Source organism: Schistocerca serialis, chromosome 4 (genome assembly GCF_023864345.2).
Source record: "Schistocerca serialis cubense isolate TAMUIC-IGC-003099 chromosome 4, iqSchSeri2.2, whole genome shotgun sequence".
NCBI lineage: Eukaryota > Metazoa > Arthropoda > Insecta > Orthoptera > Acrididae > Schistocerca > Schistocerca serialis.
The window spans coordinates 950,354,327-950,380,793 of NC_064641.1; the positions used below are offsets into that span (position 1 = coordinate 950,354,327).

A 26,467-nucleotide genomic window follows, 5' to 3' on the forward strand; every position below is an offset into this window, starting at 1 on the left:
TTAAGTTGCGCCTGACACGCAGGCAGGTTGCTGCTCTTCTATGGGAACTACGACCGTATCTTCTGGGAGACGGAGTGCATACTGTGGACAACATCGGGGGTTACGTCTTGCTATCGGAGCGTTCTATACTAGTCCCGTCGAGAGTCTTCATGCTGAAGCCGGTGAATTGCCACTAACCCACCGGCACGATATACTGCTTTGTCGGTATGTCTGTCGGCTATTATCAATGCCCGAGCCGGCCGAAGTGGCCGTGCGGTTAAAGGCGCTGCAGTCTGGAACCGCAGGACCGCTACGGTCGCAGGTTCGAATCCTGCCTCGGGCATGGATGTTTGTGATGTCCTTAGGTTAGTTAGGTTTAACTAGTTCTAAGTTCTAGGGGACTAATGACCTCAGCCGTTGAGTCCCATAGTGCTCAGAGCCATCAATGCCCGACCACCCGTCTTATCGTTCCTTTTCTGACGACTCTCTCGACCGTCAGTACGGGTTGTATGTATCTGCCCTGCTACCCCCTGGAGTTCGCTTTCGTCGCCTCCTTCAGCAACTTGATTTTCCACTCCCTGCGACCTTTAGAGAGGGCGAGAGCCAAACTCCACCTTGGCTCCAGTCTCAGGTTCGCGTTCACCTTGACCTCGGCTCGCTCCCAAAAAATGGTTCAAATGGCTGTGAGCACTATGGGACTTAACATCTGAGGTCATCAGTCCCCTAGAACTTAGAATTACTTAAACCTAATTAACCTAATGACATCAAACACATCCATGCCCGAGGCAGGATTCGAACCTGCGACCGTAGCAGTCGCGTGCCTAGAACCGCTCGCCCAACCGGGCCGGCTCGCTCCCAAAGGAAGTTACCCCAGCTTCGGTATACCGCTCGCGGTTTGTCGAACTTCGTTCGAAGTTCATTAATACGACCTTCATTTATACAGATGGCTCTAAGACCAATGATGGTGTCGGGTGTTCTTTTATTGTCCGGGCACACAGTTTCAAATACCGGGTCCATGGCCATTGTTCGGTCTTCACAGCTGAGCTCTTTGCCCTCTACCAGACTGTTCTTTACATCCGCCGTCACCGACATTCTGCTTATGTCATCTGCTCCGATTCCCTGAGCGCCATCCAGAGCCTCAGTGATCCGTATCCGGTTCACCCTTTCGTGCACCGGATCCAACGCTCTCTTCAGCAGCTGGCGGACGACGGTTCTCCGGTTACCTTTATGTGGGTTGCTGGCCGTGTCGGTATCCCTGGGAACGAAGCTGCAGATGCCGCGGCCAAGGCTGCGGTCCTCCAGCCTAGGCCAGCTTCTTGTTGTGTGCCTTCATCTGATTTTAATTGGGTCATTTGTCAGCGCATTTTATCGCTGTGGCATGCCGATTGGTCTACACTTACTGAAAACAAGCTTCGGGCCTCGAAACCTCTCCCCACGGCTCGGACGACCTCTTCACGCCCTTCTCGGCGGGAGGAGGTCGTTTTGGCCCGGTTGCGGATTGGTCACTGCCGGTTCAGCCACCGCCATCTGCTGACGGCTGCGCCAGCGCCGTTCTGCCCACGTGGGCAATTGCTGACGGTACGCCACATTTTAACGTCCTGTCCGAATTTTAATACACTGCGCATTGGTCTTGGCCTGCCATGTACTCTGGATGAAATTTTAATGGATGACCCAGGAGCAGTTGCTCGCGTTCTTCGTTTTATCCACTTGACAAACCTGTCTAAGGACGTTTGATTATGCTGTTGTCTTTTAATCCCGTGGTTGTTAATGTGCCTTTTTATAGTGTTGTCCTTTTTAGTTGCTGTTTTAGCATTGTGCCTCGCGGTGCATTCATAACTTAGTCTGGGCGCTAATGACCACTGTAGTTGTGCGCCCTAAAACCACAAAAAAAAAAAAAAAAAATGCTGTGGACAATTTATTTACTTATTTATTTGGGGTCGTGGTGACGCTAGCTTCCTCTGTTTGTTTCAGACGTGCCAAAGGAGCAGTCGGTGTTCATCATGCTGAACGGGGAGGAGTCCGAGCTGTGCTTCATCAACATGACCAACCCGAAGGTGAGCCTCGCGCGCGGCTAGCAGTCGGGGGTGGTGGGGGTGGGGGTGCCGGCAGGCGCTGACGTGGGGGCGGGCGCGTGTCGCAGGTGGAGCTGGACCGCCAGGACCCGCCGGACGCGTTCGTGGTGATGTACTCGGTGATCGACAAGGCGAGCTTCCAGCGCGCCGAGGGCGAGCTGGCGCGGCTCGCCGACTGGGAGCTGCTGCGCACGCGGCCCGCCATCCTCGTCGGCAACAAGGTGGACCTGGTGCGCAGCCGCGCCGTCTCCTCGCAAGGTGCGCGCCGCACTGCCTTCCCTCCACTCCACTACATCCTCCTGTCTACTGAAAACACCTTCCCTCTTCCATCTGCCAAACCATTCGCCTCGAAACCCTTCCACTATGACTATAGCTATTTCGTTATTTTCTGTAGTGTTGGCTTCGTTCGTCCATAAAATACGAGGCGTGTTCGGAAAGTAAGGTCCGATTAGGCACGAAATGAAGACCACTGCGAAAGATGAAACTTTGCACAGATGTGTTGGACAGTGTCTTTAGTGTGCCTGGCGATCGCTTCACGTCGCTCTTTTCAATTCAGAGCGCAAAGTGATCACTTAAAAATGCCAAAAACAACAGTGGATTCCGGCAAGTACACTATGTGATCAAAAGTATCCGGACACCCCCAAAAACATACGTTTCTCATATTAGGTGCACTGTGCTGCCAGGTACTCCATGTCAGCGACCTTAGTAGTCATTAGACATCGTGAGAGAGCAGAATGGGGCGCTCCGCGGAACACACGGACTTTGAACGTGTTCAGGTGATTGGGTGTCACTTGTGCCATATGTCTGTACGCGAGATTTCCACACTCCTAAACATCCCTAGGTCCACTGTTTCCGATGAGATAGTGAAGTGGAAACGTGAAGGGACAAAGCGCACAGTCCGACCTCGTCTGTTGACTGACAGAGACCGCCGACATTTGAAGAGGGACGTAATGTGTTACAGGCGTACATCTATCCAGAACATCACACAGGAATTCCAAACTGCATTAGGTCCCACTGCAAGTACTATGACAGTTAGGCGGGAGATGAGAAAACTTGGATTTCATGGTCGAGCGGCTGCTCATAAGCCAAGCACCACGCCAGTAAATGCCAAACGACGCCCCGCTTGGTGTGAACAGCGAAAGCATTGGACGACTGAACAGTGGAAAAACGTTGTGTGGAGTGACGAATCACGGTACACAATGTGGCGATCCGATGGCAGGGTGTGGGTATGGCGACTGCCCGGTGAACCTCATCTGCCGGCGTGTCTTCTGCCAACAGTGAAATTCGGAGGCGTTAGTGTTACGGTGTGGTCGTGTTTTTCATGGAGGGGACTTGCACCCCATTTTGTTTCTCGTGGCACTATCATAGCACAGCCCTACATTGATGTTTTAAGCGCCTTCTTGCTTCTCTCTGTTGAAGAACAATTCGGGGATGGCGACTGCATCTCTCAACACGTTCGAGCACGTGTTCATAATGCACGGCCTGTGGCGGAGTGTTTATACGACAGCAACATCCCTGTAATGGACTAGCCGGCACAGAGTCTTGACCTGAATCCTACAGAAAACCTTTGCGATGTTTTGGAACGCCGACATCGTGTTAGGCCTCACCGACCGACATCGATACCTCACCTCACTGCACCACTCCATCAAAAATGGGCTGCCATTCCCCAAGAAACCTTCCAGCACCTGATTGAACGTATGCCTGCGAGAATGGAAGCTGTCATCGAGGCTAAGGGTGGTCCAGCACCATACTGAATTTCAGCATTACCGATGGAGGGCGCCACGAACTTGTAAACCATTTTCAGCCAGGCGTCCCGATACTTTTGATCACATAGTGCATGTGGATCTGATGAGAGATTTCGCCTGAAGCTAAGCAGCCCACATAACGTAAATGTCATGCGTTTCTTTCTTCGAGACAATTTTCAGCCGCATTCTGCAGGGGCAATGAAGAAGCTCCTGCAGCGTTTACGATGGCAAGTGTTTGATCACCCACAGTGCAGCCCTTAATTGGCTCCCTCCGTTGTTCATCTCTGCTCACATGAACCGCTGGCTATTTCGGCACAAACAACGAAAGGCAGACCAGCGTAGAGAATTGACGGAAAATACAGGCGGCTGCTTTCTGTGACGGGGGTACTGAAAAGTCTGTACAACGCCACGACAAATGTCTATGTCGGATCGGCGACTATAAGAGAGATAGCTGGAAGGTGTGGCTAACTGTTGCGAATAAAAAATTTTAAATTTCACTGTGGCTTTCATTTCTCGAACGATCGGACGCTACTTTCCGAATAGCCTTCGTAACTTTCTGCATGTAGCGATTTTCTTTTATTTTCTTGCACGCCGCCTGTCTGGAAACGATCCCCGTTTCGTGTGATTTGTATCGTGTATTACGGCATCTATGCGTGGTGTTTTCTACGTGTGAGCTGTTGTCTTATTCTATTGCTTGCACTACACACAGTGTGTCCATTTCCGTTAGGAGTGCTTAAGTGAAATTCCAGCTGCAGTGCTATCTAGTCAGCGCGCTAGCATTGCTGCAGCAGGTAGGCATCCTTCCCGCGACTCTACCGGTACGTGTCCGACGCTCGTCCAAAAATGGCAGTGTAGCCGTCAGGCAACATCGAAATTTCTTAGGCCTGCAGCGCTTGTGGGCGGGAATTCGTGGAATTCGACCGGAACACCGAGAGGCAGGTTTCCGGTTGCTCCTCCGTGGCGACATCCCAACACGCGAAGCGAAGACTGTCCGCAAGATGTTGGCCTGCAAATGGATCGCAGTACTGGATCACCCACCGTATTCGCCGGATTTGGCCACAGCCGGTTGCTCCCGAAATTGAAGTAGGCAATGAAAGAACGTTATGACGCAGTTAAGGACAGCCAAAAAAACTCTACTGCAGTACGAAATGCAACTCCAAAAAGGACTACAGTCACTGTTTTAAAATGCTTTTACGATGATTCCATCTGAGTTTTTATTCAGGGGAAGACTATTTTTAATAAATACAGTGATTTTGTGATCACGATCCGTGACTTTTAGTTTTCATAGGCACAATCCTAATGGAATTGGGACACACTGTGTATAAACACGCGCAATTTTGTAATTAATGATGTATCTTTATATACAGTTAGTGGCATATTTGGAAAATGAGCTTTTGTAAGTAGCGATCAAAACGTTTTTCTGCTTGAGGACGTTGCTGAAGCAAATATGCAACGTAGCACGTGTCAGATGCGGCTGTACAGACAGCGTAACCACCGGCTTTTAGGCAGGGGATTACTGTGGCATTCGTGACTGTCCGACGTGCGTGCGCCGAATGCGGAACCGTGAACTACGGCGACGCTATTGCCCAATGGGTCCAAACAGGACCAACGTCCTGATACGCCGGCCGCTGTGCCCGAGCGGTTCTAGGCGTTTCAGTCCGAAACCGTGCAACTGCTAGTTAGGCTTGAGTAGTTCTAACTTCTAGGGGAATGATGACCTCAGATGTTAAGTCCCATAGTGCTCAGAGCCATTTGAACCATTTTTTCGTCCTGATACTGTTGTTTTGGTTGCCGAAGGACAAACACTGGTAATCATCCACAGAAGAATTAGGAATGTGTATGGGGCAGCATGCCTGTCGAAAACCACCGTTCTGGAATGGTGCACCAAGTTCTGTGCTGGAGGCTGCTTCTTCACGATAATGGACGTTCCCATATCGCTAATGTCGTGGGCGACAATCGAGCGCCCTCGCGAAAGTCCTGGTCTTCCCCCACGCGATCAGAAAAGGCATCGAAGGGTCGAGGATTCCTGTCGGACGCCGTTATTCAGCAGGCAGTTACGGCCTTCTTCACGCATTAGAGCACAGTAGTTTATTAAACTCGGATCTTCAACCTGGTGAGTCGGTGGGTTGGTTGCCTCAGTTGTCACGGCGATTTTGCCTGTTTGGTGTACCCATTCTAGGCTCTACGACCATCGACCGGAAACTTTTTCGTCGCCCGTTATATTAGACGTCACGAGCAAAATTTACAGGCACAATATAGAAAGGACCAAAGTCACAAAGATGTTTTATACATAGTCAACAGAAATAGCGCTACATGACGAACACATGTACGTATGCTATGCTTAGAGCAGATGGTATTTTTCGTATGTAATGGGGATCATTATTTGCTTATATAAAGGGCTTATTTCAATAGTGGTACAAGTCCTTTTTTGTTCATTCTGAGATACAGAGTCCTAAAGTTTAATGAGCGCTGAAAACTCTGCAGTTGATATACCAGAAATATTCAAGCATATGGCTTCTTGCTAGAGATGAACCTTTCTTTTTGTTTGTTTGGATCATTAATTTCAGAAGCATTATAAGCAGAAAAGTGGAGGTAATGGATTTGTACCACTATTGAAATAAGCCATCCATATATTGGTTAGAAAGATGCATTTTTCTATGTATCACTGTTTCATTTGCTCATTTAAGGATAATATCGAAGCATCTGAAGTTACTTACCCGTTTTTCATTCAGTATTTCTTCTTCATATTTTATTTATGAGATGAATCCTAACAGATAATATTATGATCTTGAAGTGTCAGTATATTTCCAGTTCTTTCAAGACTTCGTCAGTTCTGCTAGTGATGTTCAATATGTGTTTCTGCGTAAGATAATTACAAGAAAAACATAAGTAAATGTTTGTTTTCCAGAGTCCCCGTTTTATATATATATATATATATATACACAGGGTTATTACAAATGATTGAAGCGATTTCACAGCTCTACAATAACTTTATTATTTGAGATATTTTCACAATGCTTTGCACGCGCATACAAAAACTCAAAAAGTTTTTTTTGGCATTCACAAATGTTCGATATGTGCCCCTTTAGTGATTCGGCAGACATCAAGCCGATAATCAAGTTCCTCCCACACTCGGCGCAGCATGTCCCCATCAATGAGTTCGAAAGCATCGTTGATGCGAGCTCGCAGTTCTGGCTCGTTTCTTGGTAGAGGAGGTTTAAACACTGAATCTTTCACATAACCCCACAGAAAGAAATCGCATGGGGTTAAGTCGGGAGAGCGTGGAGGCCATGACATGAATTGCTGATCATGATCTCCACCACGACCAATCCATCGGTTTTCCAATCTCTTGTTTAAGAAATGCCGATCATGATGGAAGTGCGGTGGAGCACCATCCTGTTGAAAGATGAAGTCGGCGCTGTCGGTCTCCAGTTGTGGGATGAGCCAATATTCCAGCATTTCCAGATACACGTGTCCTGTAACGTTTTTTTCGCAGAAGAAAAAGGGGCCGTAAACTTTAAACCGTGAGATTGCACAAAACACGTTAACTTTTGGTGAATTGCGAATTTTCTGCACGAATTCGTGAGGATTCTCTACCGCCCAGATTCGCACATTGTGTCCGTTCACTTCACCATTAAGAAAAAAATATTGCTTTATCACTGAAAACAAGTCTTGCACTGAACGCATCCTCTTCCATGAGCTGTTGCAACCGCGCCGAAAATTCAAAGCGTTTGACTTTGTCATCGGGTGTCAGGGTTTGTAGCAATTGTAATCGGTAAGACTTCTGCTTTAGCCTTTTCCGTAAGATTTTCCAAACCGTCGGCTGTGGTACGTTTAGCTCCCTGCTTGCTTTATTCGTCGACTTCCGCGTTCTACGGGTGAAACTTGCCCGCGCGCGCTCAACCGTTTCTTCGCTCACTGCAGGCCGACCCGTTGATTTCCCCTTACAGAGGCAACCAGGATCTTTAAACTGCGCATACCATCGCCGAATGGAGTTAGCAGTTGGTGGATCTTTGTTGAACTTCGTCCTGAAGTGTCGTTGCACTGTTATGACTGAATGATGTGAGTGCATTTCAAGCACGACATACGCTTTCTCGGCTCCTGTCGCCATTTTGTCTCACTGCGCTCTCGAGCAGAAACCTGAAGTGCGGCTTCAGCCGAACAAAACGTTATGAGTTTTTGTACGTACCTGTAGTGTGTCGTGACCATATGTCAATGAATGGAGCTACAGTGAATTTATGAAATCGCTTCAATCATTTGTAATAGCCCTGTATATATATATATATATATATATACTCCTGGAAATTGAAATAAGAACACCGTGAATTCATTGTCCCAGGAAGGGGAAACTTTATTGACACATTCCTGGGGTCAGATACATCACATGATCACACTGACAGAACCACAGGCACATAGACACAGGCAACAGAGCATGCACAATGTCGGCACTAGTACAGTGTATATCCATCTTTCGCAGCAATGCAGGCTGCTATTCTCCCATGGAGACGATCGCAGAGATGCTGGATGTAGTCCTGTGGAACGGCTTGCCATGCCATTTCCACCTGGCGCCTCAGTTGGACCAGCGTTCGTGCTGGACGTGCAGACCGCGTGAGACGACGCTTCATCCAGTCCCAAACATGCTCAATGGGGGACAGATCCGGAGATCTTGCTGGCCAGGGTAGTTGACTTACACCTTCTAGAGCACGTTGGGTGGCACGGGATACATGCGGACGTGCATTGTCCTGTTGGAACAGCAAGTTTCCTTGCCGGTCTAGGAATGGTAGAACGATGGGTTCGATGACGGTTTGGATGTACCGTGCACTATTCAGTGTCCCCTCGACGATCACCAGTGGTGTACGGCCAGTGTAGGAGATCGCTCCCCACACCATGATGCCGGGTGTTGGCCCTGTGTGCCTCGGTCGTATGCAGTCCTGATTGTGGCGCTCACCTGCACGGCGCCAAACACGCATACGACCATCATTGGCACCAAGGCAGAAGCGACTCTCATCGCTGAAGACGACACGTCTCCATTCGTCCCTCCATTCACGCCTGTCGCGACACCACTCGAGGCGGGCTGCACGATGTTGGGGCGTGAGCGGAAGACGGCCTAACGGTGTGCGGGACCGTAGCCCAGCTTCATGGAGACGGTTGCGAATGGTCCTCGCCGATACCCCAGGAGCAACAGTGTCCCTAATTTGCTGGGAAGTGGCGGTGCGGTCCCCTACGGCACTGCGTAGGATCCTACGGTCTTGGCGTGCATCCGTGCGTCGCTGCGGTCCGGTCCCAGGTCGACGGGCACGTGCACCTTCCGCCGACCACTGGCGACAACATCGATGTACTGTGGAGACCTCACGCCCCACGTGTTGAGCAATTCGGCGGTACGTCCACCCGGCCTCCCGCATGCCCACTATACGCCCTCGCTCAAAGTCCGTCAACTGCACATACGGTTCACGTCCACGCTGTCGCGGCATGCTACCAGTGTTAAAGACTGCGATGGAGCTCCGTATGCCACGGCAAACTGGCTGACACTGACGGCGGCGGTGCACAAATGCTGCGCAGCTAGCGCCATTCTACGGCCAACACCACGGTTCCTGGTGTGTCCGCTGTGCCGTGCGTGTGATCATTGCTTGTACAGCCCTCTCGCAGTGTCCGGAGCAAGTATGGTGGGTCTGACACACCGGTGTCAATGTGTTCTTTTTTCCATTTCCAGGAGTGTATATAATTAATTACAAAATTGCGGGTATTTATATGTGACAGTAAATCAAAAAGATGAAGCAGCAGCTCCGACATGGAGAACATCTTCTACAAATGCAGTAACACATTTAGAAACAAACGTGAACCGGGAACCATTTCCCTAACGAGTCGTGCAAGAAATATTATAAAGAAAATCGTGACTGGCACCAGAAAAATTATTTTAGGAAAAAACACGCCCATTGTTTTGTACAGTTGCAGGCTTTCTCCAACCACTAGCAACAAATGAAGTTCGGTTTGGGTCTTTGCAATATGGTGCAGCAAATATATTACTGTTGGTTATAATGCCCTAGACTGTCGACATGGAAATCACCAAAGATTGGGTAACTGTGTGTACTGCGCAGTGACGTCCGTACTGCCTGGATGTTGAACTCTGCTATCTGAGCAGTCAACTTCCCCTACCTGCTATTTCCTGTGCACTGCCTCGTTCGCCACGTTGTAACTGAAAAAAAAAAAAAAAAAACAGTTTCGATAGGTCTGCGCGTGATTAAGGATTACAAGCGATTTCAAATTACAAACAATTTTTGACGTACTATAAAAATAAATCAAGTAGGGAACTGTCCGATCAGCAAAACATCGTAATACTTCATTTCATGTATGCTACAAATTTTACTACCTCCTTCCTGGTTTGTCTCCTGCAAATGGTAACAGAAAATGTAGCGTTTCAGTTATACACACCAACCAAAAAAAGACGCACGAAAAAGGAATTAACCGAATGAGAAGGAAGTCGGTGGATGTGATGTGCTTGTACAGCAAACAAATGGTTACAGTTTTAGAAGAATTGGGTGATTTATTCGGGAGAAAGAGATTCACAAATTGAGGGAGTCAGTAACGTGTTGGTTTAGCTCTAGCCCTTATGCAAGCAGTTATTCGGTTTGCCATTGATTGACGGAGTTGCTGGGTGTCCTCTGAGGGACGTCATCCCAAATTCTGCCCAATCGCTGCGTTAGGCCGTCGAAATCCCGAGATGATTGGAGGGCCCTGTTCGCAATACTCCAAACATTCTCAATTGCGGAGAGATGCGACGACCTTCTGGCCGTGAGAGAGTTTGCGAAGCACGAAGACAAGCCGTAGAAACTCTCGCCAAAATGTAAGCCCAGGATGGCTTACCACTAAGGGCAACAAAACGGGGGGTAGAATGTCGTTGACATACGGCTGTACTGCATGGGTGTTGCAGATGATAGTCAAAGGTGTCCTGCTATGAAACGAGATGGCACCCCAGACCATCACTCCCGGTAGTTGGACCGAATGGCGGGAGACAGTCAGGCTGGTATCAGACAGCTATCTGGGGCATCTCTTCTGCCTGGTATCTCGTTGACTGGAGTGTAATTGTCTTCGTGACGGGACCCACTTCGAAGTGTGTCCCGATGGCGAGCGGAGGCGTGTCTGGAGAGTCTCATGACCCCTCCATGTTGCCCGATAACCAGGAGTCATGGTCAGGGGTACCGTTTCTTGTAATAGCAGAACACTTTTGGTCGTCACCCGCAGCACCCTTGTAGGACAGTCGTACGTCGATGATGTTCTACCCGCCGTTTCGTTGCCACCCTGGGCTTACATTTCAGCAAGGTAATGCCCTCCTGCATATGGCGAGAGTTTATACCGCTTGTCTTCGTGCTTGCCAAATCCTCCCTCGGCCAGGAGGTCGCCGGATATCTCCGCAATTGAGAACGTTTGGGGCATTATGGGTAGAGCCCTCCAACCATCTCGGGATCTCGACGATCTAACGTGTCAGTTGAACAGAATCTGGGATTAAATCCCTCGGGAGGACATCCAGCAAGTCTGTCAATCAGTGCCAAGCCACGTAACTGATTGCATGAGGGCCGGAGGTGGACCAACGCTTTATTGGCTTGGTCAGTTTGTGAAGCTCTTTCTCTTGAATAAATCATCCAATTTTTCTGAAATTGTAATCATTTGTTTGTGTGGGCATGTACACCACATCTACACTACTGGCCATTAAAATTGCTACACCAAGAAGAAATGCGGTATTCATTGGACAAATATATTATACTAGAACTGAAATATGATTACATTTTCACGCAATTCGGGTACATAGATCCTGAGAAATCAGTACCCAGAACAACCACCTCTGGCCGTAATAACGGCATTGATACGCCTGGGCATTGAGTCAAGCAGAGCTTCTTGGATGGCGTGTATAGGTACAGACACCCATGCAGCTTGAACACGTTACCACAGTTCATCAAGAGTAGTGACTGCCATGTTATGACGAGCCAGTTGCTCGGCCACCATTGACCAAACGTTTTCAATTGGTGAGAGATCTGGAGAATGTGCTGGCCAGGTCAGCAGTCGAACATTTTGTGTATCCAGAAAGGCCCGTGCATTATCCTGCTGAAATGTAGGGTTTCACAGGGATCGAATGAACGGTAGAGCCACGGGTCGTAACACATCTGAAATGTAACGTCCACTATTCAAAGTGCCGTCAATGCGAACAAGAGGTGACCGAGATGTGTAACCAATGGCACGCCATACCATCACGCCGGGTGATACGCCATTATGTCGATGACGAATACACGCTTCCAATGTGCGTTTACCGCGATGTCGCCAAACACGGATGCGCCCATCATGACGTTTTGCCATTCGTGCACCCACGTTCGTCGTTGAGTACATCATCGCAGGCGCTCCTGTCTGTGATGCAGCATCAGGGGTAACCGCAGCCATGGTCTCCGAGCTGATAGTCCATGCTGCTGCAAACGTCGTCGAACTGTTCGTGCAGATGGTTGTTCTCTTGCAAACGTTCCCATCTGATGACTCAGGGATCGAGACGTGACTGCACGATCCGTTACAGCCATGCGGATAAGATGCCTGTCATCTCGACTGCTAGTGATACGAGGCCGTTGGGATCCAGCACGGCGTTCCGTATTACCCTCCTGAACCCACCGATTCCATATTCTGCTAACAGTCGTTGGATCTCGAGCAACGCGAGCAGCAATGTCGCGATACGATAAACCGCAATCGCGATAGCTTACAATCCTACCTTTATCAAAGTCGGAAACGTGATGATACGAATTTCTCCTCCTTACACGAGGCATCACAACAACGTTCCGCCATGAAACGCCGGTCGACTGCTGTTTGAGTATGAGAAATTGGTTGGAAACTTTCCTCATGTCAGCACGTTGTAGGTGTCGCCACCAGCGCCAACCTTGTGTGAATGCTGTGAAAAGCTAATCATTTGCATATCCACATCTTCTTCCTGTCGGTTAAATTTCGCGTCTGTAGCACTTCATCTTCGTGGTGTAGCAATTTTAATGGCCAGTAGTGTACCTGTTTCCGTCTCATTCGGATAATTCCTTCGTATTGAGTAGTTTTTTGTGTTAATGTGTATTTCGTATACTTTGTATCGTTACTGTGTAAATCTTGTGGTGAACTGACAAGCATTCTGAACACCATTTCCTAAATGTGTCCTGTTGTTCCTGTCCTGTATTGTCAAAGTAGACCACATGTATCACTTACAGGTGGAGCTAATTTTCCTGAAAACTAGGTATTTAAGCCTTGTTGAAGGAAATAGATTGTCAAATTTACCGTTTGTGTGTCTATGACGTTGACTGGCAAGATAAATGCTGGTAGTCAATGCACCACTTCAGACAGTAAGTGCGGTATGTAAAAAAGTGGACTGAGATGTAGCCTCAGTTCCACATTTTAAAATGACTTTGTATTTGATTGTTCATTCGCAAAATTTATCAGTAGTGGCAGGTCAGAAACCGGCGTCAACTTTGTTCAAGAGGCGTCTCCATTGTTTACATCACTCGAGTTATCTAAAGTTTTGGCTAACATAGCACCTAATTTATTGCTTGCTGCTGCAGCCAATGACGTTCCTTTGCGTGACAGTGGAACGCTATAGGTAAACAAAAGTGCAATAAAGTAGTATCAAGTATCTGTTCATCATGTCAGTGCCCATATCACAGGAGATTTTTTAAATGATGACCAGCACACGCCCACCCACCTTCATTTCATTTTCGTAGCGCTCGAAATTACATCTTTCACTCCGTTCTGTGGAGTGATAGGAAAACATGCATCCCTCCATTTCTTGTTGAGCGTTCTATAACCGTACTATACCGTGATTGAATAAAATGATTTCTCTTTGTGCGTACGTTATATTTTGCTGCGCCGTATCAGTTCTGTTGTAAGAAGAAATTAATCTTCACTGCTGTCTGAGATACCGTGAATGACAACGTCCTTACACTGCATGATCGCCAAATAAACGAAAGCGCTTTCTGCTGGAAATAAATATCTTACATACTTTCTGTGCTTCACTTTTAGCACAGGACTCATTCAATACATGCAGTCATACGTTGAATCAGAGGCGCAGCATCCACATGATGCAAATTTTCATGGTTGTAACACACACGAACGAAATTAAAAACAATAATTAAATAAAGTTTTGAAAGTAACTGAGAGTTTTCTAAGATTACACAATCCACAACGTGTAGGTGTTAAAGCCGACTTCCGAGTGCGGCTGCAATGATATCAAACGCACAAAAACTGATAGAATCAAGAGTATGACTTTGTAATTATTCGTGTATTGTGCCGTGTCTTGGACATAATGTTGTCACTACACAACAGTTTAAGAATTTCATTTTCTGTTGCACTTGTGGAGTGCATAGCTGAGTACCTTTTTGTGACCCGAAGATGACCAGATTCATGGACGAAATTAATCGTCTTTAACAAAAACAAAAACGTACAGCTGTGTATTATACGATGCAGTTTTTAAACCTCTGACCTATATATTTGCGTGCAGTGTTGTCACAAGCTACGACGTGTATTGGCCTACATCGAAACGGATATAAAAAAAATTGTTACGAGTAGGCAATTTCAAGCATGTCGTTACCCAAATATTTGTTAGTTTAACAAAACACCTACTCTTTGAGAGAGTTAATAGTGGGGACAACGATAAACCAAGCGAGATATTAAAAATTTAGTTGATAAAAGGAAAAGATAGAATAATGCATCAAAAGAAGCAGGCTATAGCAATGAGGCTCACAGAAAGTGTTGAAAGGCAGAGCAGGAACGCCAAGTGACTTCTCTACAGGTCACAGCCATACTCGCCAACGACAGTCATCCAGGGTATTCCAGAAACCACAATTTCTCACTGAACACAACGCGACGTCATTCGACAGCAATCCGTGCGCTCCGGTCTTGAGAGACTCCAGATGCAGCTGTTTTTGTCGTAGTGTTAACGGTAGCCAGCGCATGGACAATAATTCCCTAATACAGCTGACACCGGTCTCCGACGAAAGGGTTGCAGGATGTCACTGAACGTTGCCAGAAACCCGTTACTTGTTCTTGGATGTCAGGGGGTTACAGTGTGCCTGGCGCACAATACGGATATCCTCCCTTGTGGTGGTGACAGGACCTTTGATGACACAGTCCAAAAGTCCAACATTGGACCACTGTCACACCCGAATGAGTCACTGATCTGGACCAGCCGCCAAATGGAGATCCACAAGGAGGCCCCTTTCAAAATCTATCAGATGCTCAGAACGCCGTCTCACATGAGTTCTTGGCATCTGTATCCTTCAGTGATCTCTCATCATCTGACGCAGCTCACACCCGTAATACACCATACCACGCCTGCTAACAACACCAAACACGAACAGCACTAATGCACCCGGGTAGCCTTTCTACCTTTCACAGAGGACTGGAACACTAACATACCCCCAGATGGTGTGTACACGAATGAAGTTACATTTCCATCCAATCATATCTTGTCAGGTAGTCTAGATGCGAAGATAGGGTCTCCACAGTTAGTTCGATCACAGTGAATTCGAGACAGAACATTCGGTTCTGGGATTAAAACTGGCAACGTGACTGATAGCGGAGTTTTGCCCACGTAGGAATCCGCGAACGTGTGTCACGTAGACGTAAGTTGATCAGGGATTAGAAGAAAAAGTCCTTTTTGATGCAGCTGCCCACACCAGTCTGGCCAGTGCAGGTCTCTTTGTCTCTGCATAACCACGGCACCGTACATCCATTTGAACCTGCTTATTGTACATTTCTCCTATTGCGCTCCTCCTCTTTTCTCTTCTGCCAATATGTCTTCATCCTCTCTCTGTGCTGCTCCCTTCGGTCTTCTGTCCACACTGTTCCTTCAGTTCTTCTCTTCTTCACTTCAAATCCTTCAAAATGTTGAATTTTGTCTCTCATTAAGTCTCTGTTGGTTATATCATCTTCTCCTATACCCATCTCCTCTAAGTCTGCTTTGACTTCTTTGAACCAGGTAATTTGGGTTCTGGGGTTCTTGTCAAAAAACATGAATATTTTCTTTGTCAGCCTTTCATCATTCATTCTTTTCAAATGGGCGTAAAAGCTTACTCTTCTCTTCCTCATAGTATCTCCCACTTTCTCAATTTTGTCATACACTTCTCTATTACTTCTAAGCTTCCAAGTCCCATTCTCAAACCTCGGCCCAAGTAATCTTGTAATGATTTTTCGCTCCTTTTTTGCTATAGCTTCCATTTCATTGTTAGTGTTCATTGCTAAACAGTCAGATGCATACAGACACTCTGGCTTAATCACAGTGTTGTAGTGCCTTATTTTTGCGTTAATTGATACTGACTTCTTGTTGTACACATTCTTTGTTAGCTGGAAAGCCATTTCCATTTTTCTTGTTCTTGTTTTATTTCCTTCTTTATCTGAAGCATTGGGCTGGATGATTTCCCCTAAATATTTGAAATTAGAAACCTTCTTTATCTGGCCATACTTTGTAATCATATTGTTCGGTGCCTCTTTTACATTGGTTAGGTACTCTGTCTTTTCAAAGGAGATTTTCAGTCCTGCTTTTTCTGCTGTTTCATTCAGAATATTGATCTGTTTGACTGCTTCTTCCAAACTTCCTGCCAGAATCGCTAAGTCATCAGCAAAAGCGAGGCAATCTACTTCTAATCCATCCTTTATTCTTCCTAATCTGATTTTTTGTATTCCTTCTTCAGTCGTTTTCTTCCTCCACTCTCTAATAACTTTTTCTAACACACAATTGAATAGGGTAGGTGACAACCCATCTCCTTGTCTTAATCCTGTTCTGATTTTGAATGGTCTGGATACCTCACCACGGAACTTTACTTTTGCAAAGGTATCCGTAAGTGTTTCTTTGACGATTGCGACTGTTTTTTGTCTGCTCCAAACTCACTAAGGATGTTAACCAAGGTTGTTCTGTCAACGGAGTCGTACGCCTTCTTGAAGTCAACAAACGTGATAAAGATGTCTTTTCCTCTTAATCGTCTATATTTAATAATTAACTTCAAGTTTAAAATTAAAAAATAAATAAAGAGATAAGTTCTCTTATTATAATATGTTCGTCATTTCTCCCTACGTAGGTCAGTGCCAACAAGAAATTTTCAGATTCTGAGGAGAAAGGTGTGACTGAAAGTTCATGACAAGATCGTGCTGCAACGAAAAAGCCTTTGTTTCAATGATTGCCGCGCTATTTCCCGATAATATAAAACGAGGTGCCCTCCTTTGAACTTCTTCGATGTCCTCCGTCAATCTTATATGATTCTCTTAAGTACACCTGTAGCATTTTCTGAGTGTGCTGCCAACAAATCTCAATCTTTGGTTTGTTTTCCCCACAACATTATTAATGTGTCATTCCAGTTTCAGTTTTTTGTAATTGTAATTCCTAGGTTTTTAATTTAATTTACAGCCTTTAAATATGTTTGATTTATAATGTAACCGAAAATTAGCGAATTCCTTGTAGTACTCATGTGGATGACCTCACACTTTTCATTGACTGGACTCAGTGGATTCCTTTCACTACTCACGTGGATTACCTTACACTTTTCATCATTTGGGCTGGATTGCCACTTTTTGCACCATAACATATCTTAACTATATCTTTTGGCAGTTGTTTTTGACCACCTGATGACTTTACAAGACGATAAGTAATAGCACCTTTTAAAAACTTCTAAGAGGGGTTCTCAGACTGTCTCCTAAATCATTTACGCAGATCAGAACAGGGACAATAACACTTACTTGGAGAACGTCAGATATTATTTCTACTTTGCTCGATGGTTTTCCGTTAGTTACTACGAACTGTGACATTTCTGACAGAAGATTACGAATCCAGTCGCATACCTAAGACGATAATCCACAAACACGCTATTCGAATAGAAGTCACTTGTGAGGAACGGAGTAAAACCGTTCTGGAAATCTAAAAATATCAGATCAGTTTGACATCCCTTGTCGATAACTTTCATTACTTTGTGAGACTAAAGAGCTAGTAGTGTTTCACACGAAAGATATTTTCTGGTTGTTTCTTAATAAATCATTTCCATCGGTATAATTCACAATGTTCGAACACAGTATATGTTTCAAAATCCTACTGCAATTCGACGTTAGTGCTAGGGGGCCTTAATGCAGCGGATTACTCGTAGTTCCTTTCTTGAATATTGGTGTGACCTGTCCTACTTTCCAGTCTTTGGGTACGGATCTTTGGACAAGCGAGCTGTTGTATATGGTTGCTAAGTATGTAGCGATTGTATCACCATACTCTGGTAGGAATCTAGTTAGTGTACGATCCGGACCGGAGCCCTTGTCTTTATTAAGTGATTTAAACTGCCTTGCTACGCCGAAGATATCTACTTCTAAGTAACTCATAATGGCAGTTGGCAGTTGTTCTTTATTCGGATTCTGAAATATTTACTTCATCTTCCTTGATGAACAAATTTTGAAGAACCGTGTTTAGTGGCACTGCCCTTAGCGACATCACCACTTCGTCTCCCTCTCGAACTTTCACCTGCCACCCTTTCCCCCATTACCATCTGCTCGACTTCATGCTGTGACAATACTACAGTTCGATTCAGTATCTCTTCGTTTATTATGCGATCTCTCATCTAATTTTCAGCCTTCTGCGGCACCAAATTTCAAAGTTGCTATTTAATTTCCGTTTGAGCTGTTTATCGTCAACGTTTGACTACTGTAAGAGGCTGCATTTCAGGCAGATACCTTCAGCAAAGACTTTCTAACACTTAAATTTATATTCAATATTATAAATTTTCGTAATTATTTCTCTTACTATTGCCACTCTATATTTTATATCCTCTTTACTTCGGTCATTGTCAGTTATGTTGCTACCCATGCTATAAGCGCCTCATTTCCTAATGTAATTCCGTCAGCCTCACCCGATTTAATTTGACTGCATTACATTGCGCTTTCTTTTACTTGTGTGATGTTTCTCTCATAACCTATCCATTTAGTTCAACTGCCCTTCCAAACAGTCTCTGACAGAATTACAGTGGCACTGGAAAACCTCAAAGTTTCTATTTCTTCTCCCTGAACATGAATCCCTTTTGTAAATTTCTGTACGATCTGTAAATAACTTTTCACTCCTTGTATTTTGTCCATTTATCCCTCCTGCCTTCAGAATTCAGAAGAGTGCAGCCCATCCAAGACTGCAAAAACGTTCCTCTATGTCTAGAGATGTTACGAATGTGGGCTGGTCTTTCTTTAACCTATCTTGTAAGCTATGTATAGCGCCAGTATAGCCTCGTGTGTTCGTACATTTCTCTGCAGCCCTGCATGATCTTCCCAGAAGTCGACTCTCCATTCTTTTGCAAACAGTTCGTTTCAGCATTTCGCAACCATCACTTATTAAACTGGATGGTTTGGTAATTTTCACAACTGTCAGCACATGCGTGCTTTATGATTGGAATAACTACCTTCTTCTTGAAGTCGGAAGGTAATTCGCCCGTCTCATAGAAGCCGGGTGGAACACCACTGTCACGGTTGGCTCTCCCAAGGACCTGTATAAGTTGGAGGAATGTCGTCTACTCCAGGGATCTTGTTTCGACTTAATTCTTTCAGTCTTCTGTCAAATTCTCCTCGAATTATTGTATCTTCCATCTAATACTCACCTTCTCCCTGCCCTGATTCTACAATACCGTCTTTAAGTTCATTTCCTTTGTATAGCCCTTCCCTATTTGCCTTCCACATTTCAGATTTCCGTTCTCTGCTTAGTACTGAGCTCTTGATATTCACACAGCTGCTTATCTTTTCTCGATAGGTCTCTTTAATTTTCCTATAGGTGGCATCTGTCTTCTGCAGTGTTGCATTTGTCCACTAGCCATTCTTGAGTAGCTGTTTTGCACTTTCTGTCAATCTGTTTCGATTACTTCATTTAAGGCATTTTTATATTTGCTGCTTTCGCCAATTAAATTCAATATCTCTAGTTTTATCCAAGGATTTCTAGTGGGTCTTGTCTTTTGGCCTGTCTGATTCTCCACTACCTTCACTGTTTCATCTCTCAAAGCAAACAATCTGTGTTCTATTGTATCGGCAGTTTTACTCTAATGTTACCTAATCCTTTCATTTAAACTCTCAAGAACCTTTGTTTCTTTCAGTTTACCTCGATCTTGTCTACTTAATTTCCTTCATTTTTGCCAGTTTCTTCAGTTTTAGTATGCACTTCGTAGACAATAAGTTGACGTCGGAATCCACATCACTATCTTGCATCATTATAAACTGTGTTATATGAATGATTCGTAGAATACAAATCTCCTTTACGGAAATCAGTACAGATTCTGCAAATCGATGTCGCAAAATTCGCAGATCAGTGATACAGGGCTATAATTATTTAATAGCATTGCTAGTAGTTTTACTTATCGGTCCAGCATATTTTATAATGATTTTGGACTCAAAAACAGTTTTAACAATATATGAAACATTTACATATTAACTTCAGATACAGAAACACTAGAGAAAGAAAATTTTCTACGTTATAAAACGACTATTTTTACAGAGGTAAGTGCTAACAACCACCATCAAATGGTTCAAATGGCTCTGAGCACTATGCGACTCAACTTCTGAGGTCATCAGTCGCCTAGAACTTAGAACTAATTAAACCTAACTAACCTAAGGACATCACACACATCCATGCCCGAGGCAGGATTCGAACCTGCAACCGGAGCGGTCGCTCGGCTCCAGACTGTAGCGCCTAGAACCGCGCAGCCATTCCGGCCGGCCAACCACCATCAATAACACATATCTTACAAATGTAAGCAAAGTATACAAAAAGTTATGTAAGTCTGTCTCACCACACATACACTAACTATAAGAATATGTGGATTGGCAGCGAAAACACTGTCTCCCACTCAAACTATACAGGAACATCGCCTTTCTCTATTTTCTCAATATTCCTCTCAGTTGTCTTCTCTGCCTTCCTTCTGACCTATATCTCTGACGTGTGGAATTTTGGAACATGTTTTATACACGCGTATTAGAGAGACCGAAAATTTCTCTGTCGAAATCAACATGGGATCCGAAAACAGTGGTCATGTGAAGCCTAGCCCGTACTGTTTGTCCACGAGACGCAGGAGGAAGTAATCACTTCCGGCAGGCGTTCAGTAAAATTCTGCACCGCCACAAAATGAGCAAAATACGAGTGTACAGAATATCAGACCAACCGTATTACTGGACTGAATAGTTTGTAGCAAACGCAGCGCAGCATGTCGTTCTGAAAGGAGAGAAGTCTTCACATGTAAAAGTATCTTCGGGGATGTCCCAAGTGAGTGTTGTTGTTGTTGTGGCATTCAGGCCATAGACTAGTTTGATGCAGCTCTCCATGCTACTCTACCCTGTGCAAGCCTCATCATCTCCGAGTAACTATTGCAATCTACATCCTTCAGAATCTGTTTGCTGTATTCATCTCTTGGTCTCCCTCTAAAAGTTTTAGCCTCCACGCTTCCCTCCCAGTACTAAATTGGGGATTCCTCGATGCCTCAGAATATGTCCTACCAACCGATCCCTTCTTCTAGTCAGGTAGTGCCACAAATTTCTCTTCTCCCCAATTCTATTCAGTACCTTCTCATTAGTTACTTTATCTATCCATAGGATCTTCAGCATTCTTAAGCAGCATCACATTTGAAAAGCTTCTATTCTCTTCTTGTCTGCCGGCCGGATTGACCGTGCTGTTCTAGGCACTACAGTCTGGAGCCGAGCGACCGCTACGTGGCAGGTTCGAATCCTGCCTAGGGCATGGGTGTGTGTGATGTCCTTAGGTTAGTTAGGTTTAATTAGTTCTAAGTTCTAGGCGGCTGATGATCTCAGAAGTTAAGTCGCGTAGTGCTCAGACCCATTCTTCTTGTCTAAACTATTTATCGTCCATGTTTCACTTCCATACATAAATCTATACTCGATGTTAACAAGTTTCTCTTCTTCAGAAAAGCTTTTCTTGGCATTGCCAGTATACGTTTTATACCCTTCCTACTTCGACCATCAGTAATTTTGCTTCCAAAATAGCAAAACTCATCTCTATTTTAAGTGTCTCGTTTCCTAATTTAATTCCCTCTGCATCACCTGATTTAACTCCACTATCCTCGTTTTGCTTTTGTTGATGGTCATCTTCTATTCTTCTTTCAGGACCCCGTCCATTCCGTTTAACTGCTCTTCGAAGTCCTTTGCTCTGTCTGACAGAATTACAGTGCCATCGGCAAACCTCAAAGTTTTCATTTCTACTCCAAATTTTTCTTTTGTTCCTTTTACTGCTTGCTCAGTATACAGATTCAATAACATCAGGGATAGGGTACAACCCTGTCTCACTCCCTTCTCAACCATTGCTTCCATTTCGTGCCCCTCGATTCCTACAATTGCCATATGGTATCTGCTCACGCGTTCCTACACTTCTCCGGAACCCAAACTGATCTTCCCCGACGTCGGCTTCTACCAGTTTTTCCATTTGTCTGTAAAAACTTCGGGTTAGTATTTTGCAACCGTGACTTATTAAACTTATATTTCTGTAGTTTTCACACCTGTCAGCACCTACTTTCTTTGGGATTGGAATTATTACATTCTTCTTGAAGTCTGAGGGTATTCCGCCTGCCTCGTACATCTTGCTCACCAGATGGTAGAGTTTCGTCAGGGCTGGCTCTCCACAGGCTATTAGTAGTTCTAATGGAATTTTGTCTACTTATGGGGCCTTGTTTCGACTTACGTCTTTCAGTGCTTTGTCAAATTCATCACGCAATATCATATCTCCCATCTCATCTCCGTCTAGGTCTTCTTCAATTTCCATAATAGTATTGCCCTCAGGTACATCTTCCTTGTGCAGACCCTCTATATACTCCTTCCACCTTTCTGGTTTCCTTTCTTTGCTTAGACTGGTTTCACATCTGAGCTCTTGATATTCATACAAGTGGTTCTCTTTCCTCCAAAGGTCTCTTTAATTTTCCTGTAGGCAGCATCTGTCTTACCACTAGTGATATATGCTTCTACATTCTTACATTTATCCTCTAGCCATTCCTGCGTAGCCATTTTGCACTTCTTGTCGATCTCATTTTTTGGACTTTTGTATTCCCTTTCGCTTACTTTGTGTATTACATTTTTGCATTTTCTCGTTTCGTCGATTAAATTCAGTATCTCTTGTGTTACCCAAGGATTTCTACCAGCTGTCGTCTTTTTCCCTACTTGCTACTCTCCTGCCTTCACTATTTCATCTCACAAACCTACCCATTCTTCTGCTATATTCCTTTCCCCAGTTCTTGTCAATCGTTCCCTAATACTCCCCCCTGAAACTCTCTGCAACCTCTGATTTTATCAGTTTATCCACGTCCCATCTGCTTAAAATCCTGCCTTTTTTAAGTCTGTGGACCTAGTAAACAACTTAAAAAGTATATCTGTCTCACACAGTGATAAATAGTATCCTTTGATGTCAGCAGTTTATTTTCTAACATACCAGTAGTAGAATGAATTGATATTCTGGCAGAGCTGATGCACAAGTCTAATGTCAATCCTGTGGAATTGAATGACTTGAGACTGGCCACACAGACATGCCTTGCACAGAACTATTTCCAGTTCCAAGGCACTCTTTATAAACAATTAGATGGCTTAGCTATGGGTTCCCCTCTTAGTCCACTGTTGGCTGAAATATTTATGGACCATTTTGAACAAATTTTTCTAAAAACAGAACCTTTGAGTGCAAACATCAAATACTGGTTTAGATATGTAGATAATGTCCTGTGTGTGTGGACTGGTACTACAAGACAACTCAACACATTCTTGAAAAACCTAAACAGTCAACATAAAAGTATCCAGTTCACTATGGAAATTGGCAACAAATCCATAAACTTCTTAGATCTCACCATTGACATCAGTACACACACACATTGTTTCAAAATCTACAGAAAAACAACAACTACAGACACAGTAATACGTTCTTGCTCGCAACACCCCATAGCTCACAAACATGCAGCTTTCCACTCAATGGTACACCGTCTCATATCTATCCCCATGTCCAGAGATGATTTTAAAGCAGAGTTAGATACAATAAAATTTATTGCCACAGCCATTGGCTACAATCCAGTTCTTATTGACCACATCTTGCCCAGGAAACAAAAACGGAAAATTATACCCCTCCTCCGTGCCCCACCTGCTTCCCCATCCACTGTCTGCAAGAAATGGTGTACTCTACCATTTCTAGGTCAGGTATCACAGACTGTAGCCAAAGCACTGAAATCCTGCAAGTATAGGCTTTCCTACTATGTCAGGAACACTACAGCCCAGTGTGTTTTTAATAGCAAAGACAAGATCCAGTTATTCGCCAACAGTGGGGTATACAAAATCACCTGTTCTGATTGTGACAAATTTTACATTGGTCAGTCAAGCAGAGACATATCAACTAGGGTGGCTGAACATGAACGCAGCTGGAGGTTGCAGAATTCAGACTCTGCATTTGCTGAGCATGTTCTGAGTGAGGGTCACAACTACCAGCCAGTGTCCCATGTACTTCACTTAGCAAACAAAGGCCATAAACTCAACCTGCTGGAAGCCATGGAAATTAACAAACATCTTGCTCACAGTCCAGATCTCATCCTAAATGACCAGACACAACTCAACACTTGCCCTCTCCTAAACTTCATATAATCTTCTTTGTTGTGCATTACTTCCCACATTCTCTCTTCCTACATATTCCCATTTTCCTGTAGACCTTAAGTTGTTTTGTTTTGTTGCAGTTGTCTTTGTATTCCACATAGGCTGTAGTTTCAATAGTTAAGGGTTTCCTTTTAACTTGTACTTGTATTACTGTCCATGTTTAACTCCCCTTGTAGTTGTCTCATCAAATACTATTCATATTTTACTTTGCTCATTTATTTAATGAAAATTGGTACACAGCCACTGCTTTGTTTATAATGTTAATGTTAAAATGCAGTACCACTACACTCTCAAACTGTAGGTTTCCTCAAACACCTCCATTTGACATTGCTTAAGTTCCTTATGTATTCTGTATTTACATTGACAACTGTCTTTTTTTTTTTTTTTTTGTAATTGGTTGTGTATCACTCTCCATGTTTCATACCTCTAGATGCAGTACTGTCTAGACTAGTTTTATCTTATTAGTTTTGTTTATTAATAGGAACTGTTATGTAGGCGTGCTATCCCTATTTTGTGCTAAAGGTTTTCCTGTCAACTCCATTGATATTTATGTACTGTTCAGTTTTTACTATTTCATTGCAAAGATGTTACTTACTGTATGTTTCTACTTCACTTTAGATGTGTTACTTCTCTTCCAATGTTGTCTGCTAACACTTAACTTCTTTGGTGATAATACTCAGTAAATGTCTGAAGATGGCCTTGCAAGCCGAAAACCAGTTAGCAATAAAAGCAATATTGTAGAACAAAAGCAAACTGGTTTTTTTCATTTGTTATTATAATGTTGTTCTACCAAGTACGAAGATTCCGTTAATATAAGTTTGTTCAGTTTTAATCTGCAATATATAACCAATAAATTGTGGTCAGGGTCCACATATACCTCTAGAAATGCATTACAATTAAAACATGGTTCCAAAATCTCTGTCTTACCATTAGATAATTAGTCCGACCCTTCTGGTGTCTCCAGGTCTCTTCCACGTATACAACCTTCTTACATGATTCTTAAACCAAGTGCTAATTATGATTAAATTATATTCTGTGCAGAGTTCTACCAGGTGGCTTTCTCTTTCATTCCTGTCCCCCAGACCGTGTTGCCCCTCCTGCCGGAGGTTCGATTCCTCCCTCAGGCCTAGGTGTGTGTGTTGTTATTAGCATAAGTTAGTTTACGTAGTTTGTAAGTCTAGGGACCGATGACCTCAACAGTTTGGTTCCTTGGGAATTTACACACATCTGAACATTTTTTAACGGACCGTACTCATCTACCACTTTTTCTTCTCTTCGTTTTCGAACTATCGATAGTTTCGAAAAAGGTGACTCGATTCGAGATATGAGAATGGCACAAATACGATTTACGAATGGCTGAAATCATGGCAAGACCTCTCCATAGGATACAAGACAAGTACGTGGTTGAATGGATAGATTTGATTCCAAACTGCATACTGCATTTCCACCAGAAAGCGTAACACTATCAGTGACCCAAATGTATGCCTGTTGAACCAATACCTCCTTTTTTGCGGCTGGACAGTGACATAGTCATAGTCATCATGTTTTTAATAGCACAGTCGTTATGTGAAATATATTTTGCCAGCAGCAGAATCCTTTTGCAGTCAGCTTGAAATGTCGGTACTGAATAGTGTTCCTCGAAGAGAACATCCCTCCAAGGATTCATAATTGAGCTACCTGGTGAGTGTAATCCAACTGCTTAAAAAAAATTACTCGCCATGCAAAGTGACTCTCATGACCAATTTAATTAATTAGCCTGTCAATAATCATCTTGTTGTGTTGCAGTTCTTCTTATGTCCGTGCTTGCTAAGAAAGTAGGATGAGGAATTCCACCTTAACACAAGGCACCTTTTTCAGTTTTGTTTCACCCAGACATGTTTCAGCACTTTATGTGCTATCTTCAGTGGGTTATTTTATTTTATTACTGTAAAATTGTTGTTTAGTATTAACATTTAATACTTACAATTGTGTATGAATAATTGTTGTAAAATATTATACAGCATTTGCTTACAATTCACAGTTGAGATATGTATTAACGACATGATG

General features: G+C 44.2%; 1 protein-coding gene across 3 annotated transcripts in view; it reads left to right on the forward strand.

Annotated features, from left to right (window-relative positions):
• Positions 1-26,467, forward strand: part of LOC126473608 (GTP-binding protein GEM-like) — a 460,931-nt gene that overhangs the window by 362,129 nt on the left and 72,335 nt on the right. For all 3 annotated transcript variants that reach the window (XM_050100775.1, XM_050100774.1, XM_050100773.1), the window contains exons 2-3: positions 1,951-2,033; positions 2,120-2,309. In XM_050100775.1, coding sequence (XP_049956732.1) covers positions 1,951-2,033; positions 2,120-2,309 — 273 coding nt within the window. The remainder of the gene's footprint in view (positions 1-1,950; positions 2,034-2,119; positions 2,310-26,467) is intronic.